The sequence below is a fragment of the Chroicocephalus ridibundus genome, unplaced genomic scaffold (genome assembly GCF_963924245.1).
Source record: "Chroicocephalus ridibundus unplaced genomic scaffold, bChrRid1.1 SCAFFOLD_332, whole genome shotgun sequence".
Classification (NCBI taxonomy): domain Eukaryota; kingdom Metazoa; phylum Chordata; class Aves; order Charadriiformes; family Laridae; genus Chroicocephalus; species Chroicocephalus ridibundus.
The window spans coordinates 63,205-77,858 of NW_026961493.1; the positions used below are offsets into that span (position 1 = coordinate 63,205).

Genomic DNA, 14,654 nt, shown 5'->3' on the forward strand with positions numbered 1-14,654 from the left:
ATTGAAATTGTAGTGGGTGTTGAGGTTTCAGTGGTGCTGGTGGGTGTGGTGTCTGTAGAGGTGGTGATGGGTGTGGAGGAAGGAAAGGTGCTTGTTCCCAAGGTTGTAGTAGAGGTGCTGGTGGTTGTGGGGCTTTGAGAGGTGCTGGTGGTCATGGTGGCTGTAGGAGTGAAGGTGTCTGTGGAGGTTGCAGCAGTGCTGGCTGCTGTGGACATTTCCGAGGTGCTTCTCGAGGTGGATGTTTCTGAAGAGCTGGTGGCTGTGGTGACCACAGAGGTGGTGGAGGGCGAGGTGACCATTGAAATTGTAGTGGGTGTTGAGGTTTCAGTGGTGCTGGCGGGTGTGGTGTCTGTAGAGGTGGTGATGGGTGTGGAGGAAGGAAAGGTGCTTGTTCCCAAGGTTGTAGTAGAGGTGCTGGTGGTTGTGGGGCTTGTAGAGGTGCTGGTGGTCATGGTGGCTGTAGGAGTGAAGGTGTCTGTGGAGGTTGCAGCAGTGCTGGCTGCTGTGGACGTTTCCGAGGTGCTTCTCGAGGTGGATATTTCTGAAGAGCTGGTGGCTGTGGTGACCACAGAGGTGGTGGAGGGCGAGGTGACCCTAGAAATTGTAGTGGGTGTTGAGGTTTCAGTGGTGCTGGCGGGTGTGGTGTCTGTAGAGGTGGTGATGGGTGTGGAGGAAGGAAAGGTGCTTGTTCCCAAGGTTGTAGTAGAGGTGCTGGTGGTTGTGGGGCTTTGAGAGGTGCTGGTGGTCATGGTGGCTGTAGGAGCGAAGGTGTCTGTGGAGGTTGCAGCAGTGCTGGCTGCTGTGGACGTTTCCGAGGTGCTTCTCGAGGTGGATGTTTCTGAAGAGCTGGTGGCTGTGGTGACCACAGAGGTGGTGGAGGGCGAGGTGACCCTAGAAATTGTAGTGGGTGTTGAGGTTCCAGTGGTGCTGGTGGGTGTGGTGTCTGTAGAGGTGGTGATGGGTGTGGAGGAAGGAAAGGTGCTTGTTCCCAAGGTTGTAGTAGAGGTGCTGGTGGTTGTGGGGCTTGTAGAGGTGCTGGTGGTCATGGTGGCTGTAGGATTGAAGGTGTCTGTGGAGGTTGCAGCAGTGCTGGCTGCTGTGGACGTTTCCGAGGTGCTTCTCGAGGTGGATGTTTCTGAAGAGCTGGTGGCTGTGGTGACCACAGAGGTGGTGGAGGGCGAGGTGACCATTGAAATAGAAGTGGCTGTTGAGGTTTCAGTGGTGTTGGTAGGTGTGGTGTCTGTAGAGGTGGTGATGGGTGTGGAGGAAGGAAAGGTGCTTGTTCCCAAGGTTGTAGTAGAGGTGCTGGTGGTTGTGGGGCTTTGAGAGGTGCTGGTGGTCATGGTGGCTGTAGGAGTGAAGGTGTCTGTGGAGGTTGCAGCAGTGCTGGCTGCTGTGGACGTTTCCGAGGTGCTTCTCGAGGTGGATGTTTCTGAAGAGCTGGTGGCTGTGGTGACCACAGAGGTGGTGGAGGGCGAGGTGACCCTAGAAATTGTAGTGGGTGTTGAGGTTCCAGTGGTGCTGGTGGGTGTGGTGTCTGTAGAGGTGGTGATGGGTGTGGAGGAAGGAAAGGTGCTTGTTCCCAAGGTTGTAGTAGAGGTGCTGGTGGTTGTGGGGCTTTGAGAGGTGCTGGTGGTCATGGTGGCTGTAGGAGTGAAGGTGTCTGTGGAGGTTGCAGCAGTGCTGGCTGCTGTGGACGTTTCCGAGGTGCTTCTCGAGGTGGATGTTTCTGAAGAGCTGGTGGCTGTGGTGACCACAGAGGTGGTGGAGGGCGAGGTGACCATTGAAATTGTAGTGGGTGTTGAGGTTCCAGTGGTGCTGGTGGGTGTGGTGTCTGTAGAGGTGGTGATGGGTGTGGAGGAAGGAAAGGTGCTTGTTCCCAAGGTTGTAGTAGAGGTGCTGGTGGTTGTGGGGCTTTCAGAGGTGCTGGTGGTCATGGTGGCTGTAGGAGTGAAGGTGTCTGCGGAGGTTGCAGCAGTGCTGGCTGCTGTGGACATTTCCGAGGTGCTTCTCGAGGTGGATATTTCTGAAGAGCTGGTGGCTGTGGTGACCACAGAGGTGGTGGAGGGCCAGGAGACCCTAGAAATTGTAGTGGGTGTTGAGGTTCCAGTGGTGCTGGCGGGTGTGGTGTCTGTAGAGGTGGTGATGGGTGTGGAGGAAGGAAAGGTGCTTGTTCCCAAGGTTGTAGTAGAGGTGCTGGTGGTTGTGGGGCTTTGAGAGGTGCTGGTGGTCATGGTGGCTGTAGGAGCGAAGGTGTCTGTGGAGGTTGCAGCAGTGCTGGCTGCTGTGGACGTTTCCGAGGTGCTTCTCGAGGTGGATGTTTCTGAAGAGCTGGTGGCTGTGGTGACCACAGAGGTGGTGGAGGGCGAGGTGACCATTGAAATTGTAGTGGGTGTTGAGGTTTCAGTGGTGCTGGCGGGTGTGGTGTCTGTAGAGGTGGTGATGGGTGTGGAGGAAGGAAAGGTGCTTGTTCCCAAGGTTGTAGTAGAGGTGCTGGTGGTTGTGGGGCTTGTAGAGGTGCTGGTGGTCATGGTGGCTGTAGGAGTGAAGGTGTCTGTGGAGGTTGCAGCAGTGCTGGCTGCTGTGGACGTTTCCGAGGTGCTTCTCGAGGTGGATATTTCTGAAGAGCTGGTGGCTGTGGTGACCACAGAGGTGGTGGAGGGCGAGGTGACCCTAGAAATTGTAGTGGGTGTTGAGGTTTCAGTGGTGCTGGCGGGTGTGGTGTCTGTAGAGGTGGTGATGGGTGTGGAGGAAGGAAAGGTGCTTGTTCCCAAGGTTGTAGTAGAGGTGCTGGTGGTTGTGGGGCTTTGAGAGGTGCTGGTGGTCATGGTGGCTGTAGGAGCGAAGGTGTCTGTGGAGGTTGCAGCAGTGCTGGCTGCTGTGGACGTTTCCGAGGTGCTTCTCGAGGTGGATGTTTCTGAAGAGCTGGTGGCTGTGGTGACCACAGAGGTGGTGGAGGGCGAGGTGACCCTAGAAATTGTAGTGGGTGTTGAGGTTCCAGTGGTGCTGGTGGGTGTGGTGTCTGTAGAGGTGGTGATGGGTGTGGAGGAAGGAAAGGTGCTTGTTCCCAAGGTTGTAGTAGAGGTGCTGGTGGTTGTGGGGCTTGTAGAGGTGCTGGTGGTCATGGTGGCTGTAGGATTGAAGGTGTCTGTGGAGGTTGCAGCAGTGCTGGCTGCTGTGGACGTTTCCGAGGTGCTTCTCGAGGTGGATGTTTCTGAAGAGCTGGTGGCTGTGGTGACCACAGAGGTGGTGGAGGGCGAGGTGACCATTGAAATAGAAGTGGCTGTTGAGGTTTCAGTGGTGCTGGTAGGTGTGGTGTCTGTAGAGGTGGTGATGGGTGTGGAGGAAGGAAAGGTGCTTGTTCCCAAGGTTGTAGTAGAGGTGCTGGTGGTTGTGGGGCTTTCAGAGGTGCTGGTGGTCATGGTGGCTGTAGGAGTGAAGGTGTCTGTGGAGGTTGCAGCAGTGCTGGCTGCTGTGGACGTTTCCGAGGTGCTTCTCGAGGTGGATGTTTCTGAAGAGCTGGTGGCTGTGGTGACCACAGAGGTGGTGGAGGGCGAGGTGACCCTAGAAATTGTAGTGGGTGTTGAGGTTCCAGTGGTGCTGGTGGGTGTGGTGTCTGTAGAGGTGGTGATGGGTGTGGAGGAAGGAAAGGTGCTTGTTCCCAAGGTTGTAGTAGAGGTGCTGGTGGTTGTGGGGCTTTGAGAGGTGCTGGTGGTCATGGTGGCTGTAGGAGTGAAGGTGTCTGTGGAGGTTGCAGCAGTGCTGGCTGCTGTGGACGTTTCCGAGGTGCTTCTCGAGGTGGATGTTTCTGAAGAGCTGGTGGCTGTGGTGACCACAGAGGTGGTGGAGGGCGAGGTGACCATTGAAATTGTAGTGGGTGTTGAGGTTCCAGTGGTGCTGGTGGGTGTGGTGTCTGTAGAGGTGGTGATGGGTGTGGAGGAAGGAAAGGTGCTTGTTCCCAAGGTTGTAGTAGAGGTGCTGGTGGTTGTGGGGCTTTGAGAGGTGCTGGTGGTCATGGTGGCTGTAGGAGCGAAGGTGTCTGTGGAGGTTGCAGCAGTGCTGGCTGCTTTGGACGTTTCCGAGGTGCTTCTCGAGGTGGATGTTTCTGAAGAGCTGGTGGCTGTGGTGACCACAGAGGTGGTGGAGGGCCAGGTGACCCTAGAAATTGTAGTGGGTGTTGAGGTTCCAGTGGTGCTGGTGGGTGTGGTGTCTGTAGAGGTGGTGATGGGTGTGGAGGAAGGAAAGGTGCTTGTTCCCAAGGTTGTAGTAGAGGTGCTGGTGGTTGTGGGGCTTTCAGAGGTGCTGGTGGTCATGGTGGCTGTAGGAGTGAAGGTGTCTGCGGAGGTTGCAGCAGTGCTGGCTGCTGTGGACATTTCCGAGGTGCTTCTCGAGGTGGATATTTCTGAAGAGCTGGTGGCTGTGGTGACCACAGAGGTGGTGGAGGGCCAGGAGACCCTAGAAATTGTAGTGGGTGTTGAGGTTCCAGTGGTGCTGGCGGGTGTGGTGTCTGTAGAGGTGGTGATGGGTGTGGAGGAAGGAAAGGTGCTTGTTCCCAAGGTTGTAGTAGAGGTGCTGGTGGTTGTGGGGCTTTGAGAGGTGCTGGTGGTCATGGTGGCTGTAGGAGCGAAGGTGTCTGTGGAGGTTGCAGCAGTGCTGGCTGCTGTGGACGTTTCCGAGGTGCTTCTCGAGGTGGATGTTTCTGAAGAGCTGGTGGCTGTGGTGACCAGAGAGGTGGTGGAGGGCCAGGTGACCCTAGAAATTGTAGTGGGTGTTGAGGTTCCAGTGGTGCTGGTGGGTGTGGTGTCTGTAGAGGTGGTGATGGGTGTGGAGGAAGGAAAGGTGCTTGTTCCCAAGGTTGTAGTAGAGGTGCTGGTGGTTGTGGGGCTTTGAGAGGTGCTGGTGGTCATGGTGGCTGTAGGAGTGAAGGTGTCTGTGGAGGTTGCAGTAGTGCTGGCTGCTGTGGACATTTCCGAGGTGCTTCTCGAGGTGGATGTTTCTGAAGAGCTGGTGGCTGTGGTGACCACAGAGGTGGTGGAGGGCGAGGTGACCATTGAAATTGTAGTGGGTGTTGAGGTTCCAGTGGTGCTGGTGGGTGTGGTGTCTGTAGAGGTGGTGATGGGTGTGGAGGAAGGAAAGGTGCTTGTTCCCAAGGTTGTAGTAGAGGTGCTGGTGGTTGTGGGGCTTTCAGAGGTGCTGGTGGTCATGGTGGCTGTAGGAGCGAATGTATCTGTGGAGGTTGCAGCAGTGCTGGCTGCTGTGGACGTTTCCGAGGTGCTTCTCGAGGTGGATGTTTCTGAAGAGCTGGTGGCTGTGGTGACCACAGAGGTGGTGGAGGTCGAGGTGACCATTGAAATTGTAGTGGGTGTTGAGGTTCCAGTGGTGCTGGTGGGTGTGGTGTCTGTAGAGGTGGTGATGGGTGTGGAGGAAGGAAAGGTGCTTGTTCCCAAGGTTGTAGTAGAGGTGCTGGTGGTTGTGGGGCTTTGAGAGTTGCTGGTGGTCATGGTGGCTGTAGGAGCGAAGGTGTCTGTGGAGGTTGCAGCAGTGCTGGTTGCTGTGGACGTTTCCGAGGTGCTTCTCGAGGTGGATGTTTCTGAAGAGCTGGTGGCTGTGGTGACCACAGAGGTGGTGGAGGGCGAGGTGACCATTGAAATAGAATTGGCTGTTGAGGTTTCAGTGGTGCTGGCGGGTGTGGTGTCTGTAGAGGTGGTGATGGGTGTGGAGGAAGGAAAGGTGCTTGTTCCCAAGGTTGTAGTAGAGGTGCTGGTGGTTGTGGGGCTTGTAGAGGTGCTGGTGGTCATGGTGGCTGTAGGAGCGAAGGTGTCTGTGGAGGTTGCAGCAGTGCTGGCTGCTGTGGACGTTTCCGAGGTGCTTCTCGAGGTGGATGTTTCTGAAGAGCTGGTGGCTGTGGTGACCACAGAGCTGGTGGAGGGCGAGGTGACCCTAGAAATTGTAGTGGGTGTTGAGGTTCCAGTGGTGCTGGTGGGTGTGGTGTCTGTAGAGGTGGTGATGGGTGTGGAGGAAGGAAAGGTGCTTGTTCCCAAGGTTGTAGTAGAGGTGCTGGTGGTTGTGGGGCTTTGAGAGGTGCTGGTGGTCATGGTGGCTGTAGGAGCGAAGGTGTCTGTGGAGGTTGCAGCAGTGCTGGCTGCTGTGGACGTTTCCGAGGTGCTTCTCGAGGTGGATGTTTCTGAAGAGCTGGTGGCTGTGGTGACCAGAGAGGTGGTGGAGGGCCAGGTGACCCTAGAAATTGTAGTGGGTGTTGAGGTTCCAGTGGTGCTGGCGGGTGTGGTGTCTGTAGAGGTGGTGAGTGGTGTGGAGGAAGGAAAGGTGCTTGTTCCCAAGGTTGTAGTAGAGGTGCTGGTGGTTGTGGGGCTTTGAGAGGTGCTGGTGGTCATGGTGGCTGTAGGAGTGAAGGTGTCTGTGGAGGTTGCAGTAGTGCTGGCTGCTGTGGACGTTTCCGAGGTGCTTCTCGAGGTGGATGTTTCTGAAGAGCTGGTGTCTGTGGTGACCACAGAGGTGGTGGAGGGCCACGTGACCATAGAAATAGAATTGGCTGTTGAGGTTTCAGTGGTGCTGGCGGGTGTGGTGTCTGTAGAGGTGGTGATGGGTGTGGAGGAAGGAAAGGTGCTTGTTCCCAAGGTTGTAGTAGAGGTGCTGGGGGTTGTGGGGCTTTGAGAGGTGCTGGTGGTCATGGTGGCTGTAGGAGTGAAGGTGTCTGTGGAGGTTGCAGCAGTGCTGGCTGCTGTGGACGTTTCCGAGGTGCTTCTCGAGGTGGATGTTTCTGAAGAGCTGGTGGCTGTGGTGACCACAGAGGTGGTGGAGGGCGAGGTGACCCTAGAAATTGTAGTGGGTGTTGAGGTTCCAGTGGTGCTGGTGGGTGTGGTGTCTGTAGAGGTGGTGATGGGTGTGGAGGAAGGAAAGGTGCTTGTTCCCAAGGTTGTAGTAGAGGTGCTGGTGGTTGTGGGGCTTTCAGAGGTGCTGGTGGTCATGGTGGCTGTAGGAGCGAAGGTGTCTGTGGAGGTTGCAGCAGTGCTGGCTGCTGTGGACGTTTCCGAGGTGCTTCTCGAGGTGGATGTTTCTGAAGAGCTGGTGGCTGTGGTGACCACAGAGGTGGTGGAGGGCGAGGTGACCCCAGGAATTGTAGTGGGTGTTGAGGTTTCAGTGATGCTGGTGGGTGTGGTGTCTGTAGAGGTGGTGATGGGTGTGGAGGAAGGAAAGGTGCTTGTTCCCAAGGTTGTAGTAGAGGTGCTGGTGGTTTTGGGGCTTGTAGAGGTGCTGGTGGTCATGGTGGCTGTAGGAGCGAAGGTGTCTGTGGAGGTTGCAGCAGTGCTGGTTGCTGTGGACGTTTCCGAGGTGCTTCTCGAGGTGGATGTTTCTGAAGAGCTGGTGGCTGTGGTGCCCACAGAGGTGGTGGAGGGCGAGGTGACCATTGAAATAGAATTGGCTCTTGAGGTTTCAGTGGTGCTGGCGGGTGTGGTGTCTGTAGAGGTGGTGATGGGTGTGGAGGAAGGAAAGGTGCTTGTTCCCAAGGTTGTAGTAGAGGTGCTGGTGGTTGTGGGGCTTTGAGAGGTGCTGGTGGTCATGGTGGCTGTAGGAGTGAAGGTGTCTGTGGAGGTTGCAGCAGTGCTGGCTGCTGTGGACGTTTCCGAGGTGCTTCTCGAGGTGGATGTTTCTGAAGAGCTGGTGGCTGTGGTGACCAGAGAGGTGGTGGAGGGCCAGGTGACCCTAGAAATTGTAGTGGGTGTTGAGGTTCCAGTGGTGCTGGCGGGTGTGGTGTCTGTAGAGGTGGTGATGGGTGTGGAGGAAGGAAAGGTGCTTGTTCCCAAGGTTGTAGTAGAGGTGCTGGTGGTTGTGGGGCTTGTAGAGGTGCTGGTGGTCATGGTGGCTGTAGGAGCGAAGGTGTCTGTGGAGGTTGCAGCAGTGCTGGCTGCTGTGGACGTTTCCGAGGTGCTTCTCGAGGTGGATGTTTCTGAAGAGCTGGTGGCTGTGGTGACCAGAGAGGTGGTGGAGGGCCAGGTGACCCTAGAAATTGTAGTGGGTGTTGAGGTTCCAGTGGTGCTGGCGGGTGTGGTGTCTGTAGAGGTGGTGATGGGTGTGGAGGAAGGAAAGGTGCTTGTTCCCAAGGTTGTAGTAGAGGTGCTGGTGGTTGTGGGGCTTTCAGAGGTGCTGGTGGTCATGGTGGCTGTAGGAGTGAAGGTGTCTGTGGAGGTTGCAGTAGTGCTGGCTGCTGTGGACGTTTCCGAGGTGCTTCTCGAGGTGGATGTTTCTGAAGAGCTGGTGGCTGTGGTGACCACAGAGGTGGTGGAGGGCGAGGTGACCCTAGAAATTGTAGTGGGTGTTGAGGTTCCAGTGGTGCTGGTGGGTGTGGTGTCTCTAGAGGTGCTGATGGGTGTGGAGGAAGGAAAGGTGCTTGTTCCCAAGGTTGTAGTAGAGGTGCCGGTGGTTGTGGGGCTTTGAGAGGTGCTGGTGGTCATGGTGGCTGTAGGAGTGAAGGTGTCTGTGGAGGTTGCAGCAGTGCTGGCTGCTGTGGACATTTCCGAGGTGCTTCTCGAGGTGGATGTTTCTGAAGAGCTGGTGGCTGTGGTGACCACAGAGGTGGTGGAGGGCGAGGTGACCCTAGGAATTGTAGTGGGTGTTGAGGTTCCAGTGGTGCTGGTGGGTGTGGTGTCTGTAGAGGTGGTGATGGGTGTGGAGGAAGGAAAGGTGCTTGTTCCCAAGGTTGTAGTAGAGGTGCTGCTGGTTGTGGGGCTTTGAGAGGTGCTGGTGGTCATGGTGGCTGTAGGAGTGAAGGTGTCTGTGGAGGTTGCAGCAGTGCTGGCTGCTGTGGACGTTTCCGAGGTGCTTCTCGAGGTGGATGTTTCTGAAGAGCTGGTGGCTGTGGTGACCACAGAGGTGGTGGAGCGTGAGGTGACCATTGAAATTGTAGTGGGTGTTGAGGTTCCAGTGGTGCTGGTGGGTGTGGTGTCTGTAGAGGTGGTGATGGGTGTGGAGGAAGGAAAGGTGCTTGTTCCCATGGCTGTTGTAGAGGTGCTGGTGGTTGTGGGGCTTTGAGAGGTGCTGGTGGTCATGGTGGCTGTAGGAGTGAAGGTGTCTGTGGAGGTTGCAGCAGTGCTGGCTGCTGTGGACGTTTCCGAGGTGCTTCTCGAGGTGGATGTTTCTGAAGAGCTGGTGGCTGTGGTGACCACAGAGGTGGTGGAGGGCGAGGTGACCCTAGGAATTGTAGTGGGTGTTGAGGTTCCAGTGGTGCTGGCGGGTGTGGTGTCTGTAGAGGTGGTGATGGGTGTGGAGGAAGGAAAGGTGCTTGTTCCCAAGGTTGTAGTAGAGGTGCCGGTGGTTGTGGGGCTTTGAGAGGTGCTGGTGGTCATGGTGGCTGTAGGAGTGAAGGTGTCTGTGGAGGTTGCAGCAGTGCTGGCTGCTGTGGACGTTTCCGAGGTGCTTCTCGAGGTGGATGTTTCTGAAGAGCTGGTGGCTGTGGTGACCACAGAGGTGGTGGAGGGCGAGGTGACCATTGAAATTGTAGTGGGTGTTGAGGTTCCAGTGGTGCTGGTGGGTGTGGTGTCTGTAGAGGTGGTGATGGGTGTGGAGGAAGGATGTGTACTTGTTCCCAAGGTTGTAGTAGAGGTGCCGGTGGTTGTGGGGCTTTGAGAGGTGCTGGTGGTCATGGTGGCTGTAGGAGTGAAGGTGTCCGCGGAGGTTGCAGCAGTGCTGGCTGCTGTGGACATTTCCGAGGTGCTTCTCGAGGTGGATGTTTCTGAAGAGCTGGTGGCTGTGGTGACCACAGAGGTGGTGGAGGGCGAGGTGACCCCAGGAATTGTAGTGGGTGTTGAGGTTTCAGTGATGCTGGTGGGTGTGGTGTCTGTAGAGGTGGTGATGGGTGTGGAGGAAGGAAAGGTGCTTGTTCCCAAGGTTGTAGTAGAGGTGCTGGTGGTTTTGGGGCTTGTAGAGGTGCTGGTGGTCATGGTGGCTGTAGGAGCGAAGGTGTCTGTGGAGGTTGCAGCAGTGCTGGTTGCTGTGGACGTTTCCGAGGTGCTTCTCGAGGTGGATGTTTCTGAAGAGCTGGTGGCTGTGGTGCCCACAGAGGTGGTGGAGGGCGAGGTGACCATTGAAATAGAATTGGCTCTTGAGGTTTCAGTGGTGCTGGCGGGTGTGGTGTCTGTAGAGGTGGTGATGGGTGTGGAGGAAGGAAAGGTGCTTGTTCCCAAGGTTGTAGTAGAGGTGCTGGTGGTTGTGGGGCTTTCAGAGGTGCTGGTGGTCATGGTGGCTGTAGGAGTGAAGGTGTCTGTGGAGGTTGCAGTAGTGCTGGCTGCTGTGGACGTTTCCGAGGTGCTTCTCGAGGTGGATGTTTCTGAAGAGCTGGTGGCTGTGGTGACCACAGAGGTGGTGGAGGGCGAGGTGACCCTAGAAATTGTAGTGGGTGTTGAGGTTCCAGTGGTGCTGGTGGGTGTGGTGTCTCTAGAGGTGCTGATGGGTGTGGAGGAAGGAAAGGTGCTTGTTCCCAAGGTTGTAGTAGAGGTGCCGGTGGTTGTGGGGCTTTGAGAGGTGCTGGTGGTCATGGTGGCTGTAGGAGTGAAGGTGTCTGTGGAGGTTGCAGCAGTGCTGGCTGCTGTGGACATTTCCGAGGTGCTTCTCGAGGTGGATGTTTCTGAAGAGCTGGTGGCTGTGGTGACCACAGAGGTGGTGGAGGGCGAGGTGACCCTAGGAATTGTAGTGGGTGTTGAGGTTCCAGTGGTGCTGGTGGGTGTGGTGTCTGTAGAGGTGGTGATGGGTGTGGAGGAAGGAAAGGTGCTTGTTCCCAAGGTTGTAGTAGAGGTGCTGCTGGTTGTGGGGCTTTGAGAGGTGCTGGTGGTCATGGTGGCTGTAGGAGTGAAGGTGTCTGTGGAGGTTGCAGCAGTGCTGGCTGCTGTGGACGTTTCCGAGGTGCTTCTCGAGGTGGATGTTTCTGAAGAGCTGGTGGCTGTGGTGACCACAGAGGTGGTGGAGCGTGAGGTGACCATTGAAATTGTAGTGGGTGTTGAGGTTCCAGTGGTGCTGGTGGGTGTGGTGTCTGTAGAGGTGGTGATGGGTGTGGAGGAAGGAAAGGTGCTTGTTCCCATGGCTGTTGTAGAGGTGCTGGTGGTTGTGGGGCTTTGAGAGGTGCTGGTGGTCATGGTGGCTGTAGGAGTGAAGGTGTCTGTGGAGGTTGCAGCAGTGCTGGCTGCTGTGGACGTTTCCGAGGTGCTTCTCGAGGTGGATGTTTCTGAAGAGCTGGTGGCTGTGGTGACCACAGAGGTGGTGGAGGGCGAGGTGACCCTAGGAATTGTAGTGGGTGTTGAGGTTCCAGTGGTGCTGGCGGGTGTGGTGTCTGTAGAGGTGGTGATGGGTGTGGAGGAAGGAAAGGTGCTTGTTCCCAAGGTTGTAGTAGAGGTGCCGGTGGTTGTGGGGCTTTGAGAGGTGCTGGTGGTCATGGTGGCTGTAGGAGTGAAGGTGTCTGTGGAGGTTGCAGCAGTGCTGGCTGCTGTGGACGTTTCCGAGGTGCTTCTCGAGGTGGATGTTTCTGAAGAGCTGGTGGCTGTGGTGACCACAGAGGTGGTGGAGGGCGAGGTGACCATTGAAATTGTAGTGGGTGTTGAGGTTTCAGTGGTGCTGGTGGGTGTGGTGTCTGTAGAGGTGGTGATGGGTGTGGAGGAAGGATGTGTACTTGTTCCCAAGGTTGTAGTAGAGGTGCCGGTGGTTGTGGGGCTTTGAGAGGTGCTGGTGGTCATGGTGGCTGTAGGAGTGAAGGTGTCCGCGGAGGTTGCAGCAGTGCTGGCTGCTGTGGACATTTCCGAGGTGCTTCTCGAGGTGGATGTTTCTGAAGAGCTGGTGGCTGTGGTGACCACAGAGGTGGTGGAGGGCGAGGTGACCCCAGGAATTGTAGTGGGTGTTGAGGTTTCAGTGGTGCTGGTGGGTGTGGTGTCTGTAGAGGTGGTGATGGGTGTGGAGGAAGGAAAGGTGCTTGTTCCCAAGGTTGTAGTAGAGGTGCTGGTGGTTGTGGGGCTTTCAGAGGTGCTGGTGGTCATGGTGGCTGTAGGAGTGAAGGTGTCTGTGGAGGTTGCAGCAGTGCTGGCTGCTGTGGACATTTCCGAGGTGCTTCTCGAGGTGGATGTTTCTGAAGAGCTGGTGGCTGTGGTGACCACAGAGGTGGTGGAGGGCGAGGTGACCCTAGAAATTGTAGTGGGTGTTGAGGTTTCAGTGGTGCTGGCGGGTGTGGTGTCTGTAGAGGTGGTGATGGGTGTGGAGGAAGGAAAGGTGCTTGTTCCCAAGGTTGTAGTAGAGGTGCTGGTGGTTGTGGGGCTTTGAGAGGTGCTGGTGGTCATGGTGGCTGTAGGAGTGAAGGTGTCTGTGGAGGTTGCAGCAGTGCTGGCTGCTGTGGACGTTTCCGAGGTGCTTCTCGAGGTGGATATTTCTGAAGAGCTGGTGGCTGTGGTGACCACAGAGGTGGTGGAGGGCGAGGTGACCATTGAAATAGAAGTGGGTGTTGAGGTTCCAGTGGTGCTGGTGGGTGTGGTGTCTGTAGAGGTGGTGATGGGTGTGGAGGAAGGATGTGTACTTGTTCCCAAGGTTGTAGTAGAGGTGCCGGTGGTTGTGGGGCTTTGAGAGGTGCTGGTGGTCATGGTGGCTGTAGGAGTGAAGGTGTCTGTGGAGGTTGCAGCAGTGCTGGCTGCTGTGGACGTTTCTGAGGTGCTTCTCGAGGTGGATGTTTCTGAAGAGCTGGTGGCTGTGGTGACCACAGAGGTGGTGGAGGGCGAGGTGACCATTGAAATTGGAGTGGGTGTTGAGGTTTCAGTGGTGCTGGTGGGTGTGGTGTCTGTAGAGGTGGTGATGGGTGTGGAGGAAGGATGTGTACTTGTTCCCAAGGTTGTAGTAGAGGTGCCGGTGGTTGTGGGGCTTTGAGAGGTGCTGGTGGTCATGGTGGCTGTAGGAGTGAAGGTGTCTGTGGAGGTTGCAGCAGTGCTGGCTGCTGTGGACGTTTCTGAGGTGCTTCTCGAGGTGGATGTTTCTGAAGAGCTGGTGGCTGTGGTGACCACAGAGGTGGTGGAGGGCGAGGTGACCATTGAAATTGGAGTGGGTGTTGAGGTTTCAGTGGTGCTGGTGGGTGTGGTGTCTGTAGAGGTGGTGATGGGTGTGGAGGAAGGATGTGTACTTGTTCCCAAGGTTGTAGTAGAGGTGCCGGTGGTTGTGGGGCTTGTAGAGGTGCTGGTGGTCATGGTGGCTGTAGGAGTGAAGGTGTCTGTGGAGGTTGCAGCAGTGCTGGCTGCTGTGGACGTTTCCGAGGTGCTTCTCGAGGTGGATGTTTCTGAAGAGCTGGTGGCTGTGGTGACCACAGAGGTGGTGGAGGGCGAGGTGACCCTAGGAATTGTAGTGGGTGTTGAGGTTCCAGTGGTGCTGGCGGGTGTGGTGTCTGTAGAGGTGGTGATGGGTGTGGAGGAAGGAAAGGTGCTTGTTCCCAAGGTTGTAGTAGAGGTGCTGGTGGCTGTGGGGCTTGTAGAGGTGCTGGTGGTCATGGTGGCTGTAGGAGTGAAGGTGTCTGTGGAGGTTGCAGCAGTGCTGGCTGCTGTGGACGTTTCCGAGGTGCTTCTCGAGGTGGATGTTTCTGAAGAGCTGGTGGCTGTGGTGACCACAGAGCTGGTGGAGGGCGAGGTGACCCTAGGAATTGTAGTGGGTGTTGAGGTTCCAGTGGTGCTGGCGGGTGTGGTGTCTGTAGAGGTGGTGATGGGTGTGGAGGAAGGAAAGGTGCTTGTTCCCAAGGTTGTAGTAGAGGTGCTGGTGGCTGTGGGGCTTTCAGAGGTGCTGGTGGTCATGGTGGCTGTAGGAGTGAAGGTGTCTGTGGAGGTTGCAGCAGTGCTGGCTGCTGTGGACGTTTCCGAGGTGCTTCTCGAGGTGGATGTTTCTGAAGAGCTGGTGGCTGTGGTGACCACAGAGGTGGTGGAGGGCGAGGTGACCCCAGGAATTGTAGTGGGTGTTGAGGTTCCAGTGGTGCTGGTGGGTGTGGTGTCTGTAGAGGTGGTGATGGGTGTGGAGGAAGGAAAGGTGCTTGTTCCCAAGGTTGTAGCAGAGGTGCTGGTGGTTGTGGGGCTTTGAGAGGTGCTGGTGGTCATGGTGGCTGTAGGAGTGAAGGTGTCTGTGGAGGTTGCAGCAGTGCTGGCTGCTGTGGACATTTCCGAGGTGCTTCTCGAGGTGGATGTTTCTGAAGAGCTGGTGGCTGTGGTGACCACAGAGGTGGTGGAGGGCCAGGTGACCCTAGAAATTGTAGTGGGTGTTGAGGTTCCAGTGGTGCTGGTGGGTGTGGTGTCTGTAGAGGTGGTGATGGGTGTGGAGGAAGGAAAGGTGCTTGTTCCCAAGGTTGTAGTAGAGGTGCTGGTGGTTGTGGGGCTTTGAGAGGTGCTGGTGGTCATGGTGGCTGTAGGAGTGAAGGTGTCTGTGGAGGTTGCAGCAGTGCTGGCTGCTGTGGACGTTTCCGAGGTGCTTCTCGAGGTGGATGTTTCTGAAGAGCTGGTGGCTGTGGTGACCACAGAGGTGGTGGAGGGCGAGGTGACCATTGAAATTGTAGTGGGTGTTGAGGTTTCAGTGGTGCTGGTGGGTGTGGTGTCTGTAGAGGTGGTGATGGGTGTGGAGGAAGGATGTGTACTTGTTCTCAA

General features: G+C 56.4%; 1 protein-coding gene across 1 annotated transcript; it reads right to left on the reverse strand.

Moving 5' to 3' along the window:
- Positions 1-3,875: 3,875 nt before the first annotated feature.
- LOC134509445 (mucin-2-like) lies at positions 3,876-8,096 on the reverse strand (the record flags this gene model as incomplete). Its single annotated transcript, XM_063321982.1, has 11 exons — positions 3,876-4,021; positions 4,166-4,318; positions 4,463-4,615; positions 4,760-4,829; positions 5,046-5,209; positions 5,354-5,422; positions 5,951-6,100; positions 6,245-6,397; positions 6,839-6,991; positions 7,730-7,882; positions 8,027-8,096. Coding segments are annotated over 11 exons (1,434 nt in total), but the record flags the coding sequence as incomplete, so codon positions are not given.
- Between the last annotated feature and the right edge of the window lie 6,558 nt (positions 8,097-14,654).